Consider the following 4,040-nt stretch of genomic DNA (forward strand, 5'->3'; position numbering starts at 1 on the left):
TTCTAGCACCCAGTCTTTATTCATTTTTTAAAAAAGAAATCCAAATAAGTTAGCAAAAAAAAAAAAAAATATACAAAACAATGGCAAAACCACACGATGCTTAGTTAACAAAATAAATCACCCCAGGAGTCCCTGCCCACCCGCCCCCCCCCACCTGTCCCTGGCAACTTCAGCACAGAGACCTTGGTCAGATGGCAGCTTTACAAACAACACACAAAACAAAACAAAACATAAAACCATTGGAAGGTTCCCAGCATTCACTGCAAAAGCTTGGCCCCCCAGTGACTTGGGAACAGAGGATTGTTCCTCTCCCTTCTCTCAATTCAGGGCAGGCCCAGCCTAACCCTGGCATAGGAAGAGACAACAACAGGAGATGTGCATAGTTTGTCCAGGTCAGGACACTGTCTTCGTCTCTCAAAGTGTATCTTTTCAGGGGGTGGAATTGGAGGCTGCATTATGATCAAAGGGAAGCTCCTGAGTTGCCCCCTGAGCCAGGGGGCTTACACAAGGGGGCACTCCGGTCCCCTGCTTTATCTCCCTGGAAACAGAACTGCTCTCTGCTCTAAGGAGTTAGCTAAATGAGAGCATCCATTCCCTCTCTGGGTGGTGGGTTAACCTTATATGGATGAGGAGGGGGATAGTCTGGCATTTGGCAGCCCCAAGACTGGCTTCCTGGCATCAGGACAGCCTGGCTTAGGAGAGCCCTGCTTCAGAAGTGGTGGCATCTGTGGCCAGCTTGGGGGGCTCTCATGGTTGCCCATTTTGGCAGACAATCTCAGTTGGGCATGGTTTCATCTGGGAAGGCCACAGCGACATCCTCCACTGTGATGCTGTCCACGATGGAGGTGAGGGAGTGCAGATTGTGGGCATCCGTAGGGTCAGCTGTGAGCAGGTGATCTGTAAGGAGAAGGTAGGAAGATGTTACCTGGGTGATAAGTGTCTTAAGACCCAAGACAGGGGCTGAGCCCTTTGGAGTGGCACGGGTTTTCCTGGACAGATGGGTGAGAAAAGCTCAGGGTCCTACTCCCCAGCCCATGCCTTTCCTAGTGCTGTGTGCACGTGTGTGTGAGTATGTGTGTGTGAACGCCAGTGTGTCCTCTCTGATATCACCTGGTGGGGTTAGAATTTGGAAGCAGTTATTCCGAAGTGGAGCCAGAATGGTGTATCCTGGGAGACTAGAACTGCCCTTTGCTGGCCCAGTTTTGCAGCACTGACTCAGCAATTCCCAGGGACCCTTGGGGCAGGGACATTGTCCTCTCCGTGGGGAAGGTCATCTACCAGGCACCAGCTGGGGAGTTGCAGGAGGCCTAGACAACTCCTTAGCTGGTCAAGGCTTCAGGGAGGCACATGGCCTTCTAGCCCACCATTTGGGGCCCTGGATTCAAAAGGTCCCTAGAGAGGCCAAGGGAAGAGGACTAGAGCAGGGAGTAAGATAAGAGGGGAGAACTGGGCTTAGAGATAGCCTGTGGGATTTGAGTCAAAGTAACCAGGGTCCTGGTCTCACTTACCCCCTGGGTTGGGGCCAAACTCCAGTGCACTTCCCCACTCTGGACTGCAGGAGGCACTATGGGAGCTGCATTCACTGGGCACCTGCAAGACAGGGCGAAGGCCCAAGGTCAGGGCACTGCCATTCTTGGTGGTATCTCTTTGTCCAGTCCCAATGGGCAGAAGTACCTGTGGTGGGGTTGGAGGGTGGGCCAGAAGCTGCAGCCCTCCAGCCTGGCCCACCCCCTGTTCCAGAATCTTCAAAATCACCTCCTTTCATGCCTTTCTCTGGCCACAGAGCCCCTGCTTCAGGGCCATTCCTAGCACCCATCCTGCGTGGTGATTCTGCCCTCATAGGACACCCAGCCTAAGGGGGTCTGTGGTTTTCTTGACCCTGGGATAAGGGTGAAGGAGGCAGAATGTCTGGCCCAACCAGGGCCACTTTTGTGCAGGCCTGTTGGGGTTCCATGAGAGACCGAGTGGGTTTGCTCTCTGCTCAGCCATACCCAGGAGGGGGTCGGGTGAGGGGCAAAGCAGTCTTCTCAGGTACACTCGGCCTTGCCTTTTAGGCCCTGTCTTCCCCCTCATCCAGCTGACTCTGGACTTGCTCCTGGATCCCTCCTTCAGTCCTGTTCCATCCCCCGCCACATGCTTCTTCTCCCCACTGCCTTTATCTTGTCTGGAAAGGACACAGAGACACAGGAGGTCAGCTGGGCAGCCCAGCTCTAACAAAGGAAGGCATCCTGCAGCCTCTTAAGACCCTGTCTGGCTCCTGCTCTAGCCATCTGACTGAGCCCCACCGCGGGGTCCTCCAAGGCTGTCCAGGTGCCTCCTGTCCCCCCTCCCCCTGGGGCAGGTGGGTGGGATGGCCACTTACCCCTGGTTGGGGTCCGCCCCCGCCTCGGTAGCGGAGATCGCGCTCCTCCTGGTTGAGGGAGCTGAGCAGGGCCTGCAGGCGCTCGATGTACTGGATGGCACTGCGCAGGATCTCCACCTTGGGCAGCCGCTGGTTGGGGTTGAGCAGGGTGCTCCTCTTCAGGGCCTCAAAGGCCTCATTCACCTTCTTGAGCCTGCGCTTCTCCCTCAGCGTGGCTGCCCGCCGCCGGTCCACAGACACCGACTTCCTCTTGCACACCTTACACGCCCACGGCAGGCACTGGCCTGGGCAGTGCTCGGGGGTCCCTAGCCCCTTGTCTTCGAGGGGCACTCGGGCCTCGGGGCTCAGGCTGAGCTCAGTCCGCTCATAGCCCGGTGGCTCAAAGCCCTGGAGGTGGACGGGCAGGTAGTTTTCCCCGTCATAGAAGTGGGGTTCCTGGTAGAAGTAGGGGGATGTCTCATACAGCTCCATGGGGTCAGAAAAGACTTGTTCCTGCCACCAGCCCCCAAGCTCCTGCAGCCCCTCACGCCAACTGCTGGGTGCCATTTAAACCCTCCCCGCTGGCATGGAACCAGAGATAAATATAGCCAACGCCACAGAAACCTGAGCCCCCCTCTAAGCTGTTGCTGCACATCAAGACGTTTACAATGGATTAGATGTGATTCCCCTTCCCTCTCCCCCTGCACACCCCCACCCCTGCCCCCAGCCAGCCTACCCCCAGCCGGCTCTTGTGCACGGGTAGGGAGGCCATAGGGTGTAATTTGACTAGTTTTCATTTCTCAACAGCCTCCATGGGGGCTGGGGAGGTGGGGGAGGACACACATTCTCCTCTCATCTGCTCCTTTCAATTACTCCTAGCTGGGCGGCCTGCCTGCTTCTAGTCCCAAAGAAGCGGGATGGGGGTGGAGGGAGGAGTAAGGAAGGGGTAAGTTTAGGCTGGAAGAGGCCTTAAGAAGTCAACTTATTCATCCCCCTGCTTCCTCACAACACCTTACCCAGACTATATCAGTCAGATGAAACTCTTAGAGAGATTCCCCTCCCAGAGGGTGAGAGTGCTTTAAATTTGGGGCATGTATTGATACTCAATGTCTGAGGTAACAAGGATTGGCTGATGGATTCAACTTCCGGGTTTTCAAAGAAGCTTTGACATCATATGTCGCTTAAGTCTCATGTGATTGGGGATAAATTGAGGCAAAAGGAATTTTTTGGTCTTATTTTTCCTTTTTGGTGTGTGTCAGTGGAAGTTTTCTCTTTAGTACAGCTGGCCAGGGTCAGAGCAGAGATTAGAACTTACAGTCTACACATCTCCACCTTCCCCACAGAGGCAAGGTCAAGATCTATTAAGCCCTCTGTCTCCTCCCTTTCTCACTCTGAATCACTTATCTGTCCTCCTATGTCACCTCTTCAACTTTCTTTCCTGCCCCATTTAGACACCAGGATTTTCCTGGCTCCTTACTGTGGGTGGGGTAGAAAGGAGAGAAAGCAGAGACCTTCAAACTCAGTTTAAATATGCCCTCTCCTTGACCACTTGGCTTGGTTGTTCTGGTCTTCCCTTCTGAGCCATCAGCTTTATATATATCATGCAGATCTCAAATATCAGGTGGAGGAGAGACTACTTAATCTTCGGGCTTCTCAGTCCACGGATATCTCTCAGCAGAAGCTTTGGGGTCTGAGAGGA

The 4,040-nt window shown here is 54.2% G+C and overlaps 1 protein-coding gene across 1 annotated transcript; it reads right to left on the reverse strand.

Annotated features, from left to right (window-relative positions):
- On the reverse strand, positions 1 to 2,883 carry MYOG (myogenin). Its single transcript, XM_036847551.1, has 3 exons — positions 2,363 to 2,883; positions 1,509 to 1,590; positions 1 to 897 (listed from the first exon to the last, which is right to left on the reverse strand). Exons 1-3 carry the CDS (start codon positions 2,831 to 2,833, stop codon positions 776 to 778), a joined length of 675 nt encoding a protein of 224 aa, XP_036703446.1. The 5' UTR covers positions 2,834 to 2,883; the 3' UTR covers positions 1 to 775.
- Positions 2,884 to 4,040: the final 1,157 nt, after the last annotated feature.

Source organism: Balaenoptera musculus, chromosome 3, assembly GCF_009873245.2.
Source record: "Balaenoptera musculus isolate JJ_BM4_2016_0621 chromosome 3, mBalMus1.pri.v3, whole genome shotgun sequence".
Taxonomy (NCBI): Eukaryota; Metazoa; Chordata; class Mammalia; order Artiodactyla; family Balaenopteridae; genus Balaenoptera; species Balaenoptera musculus.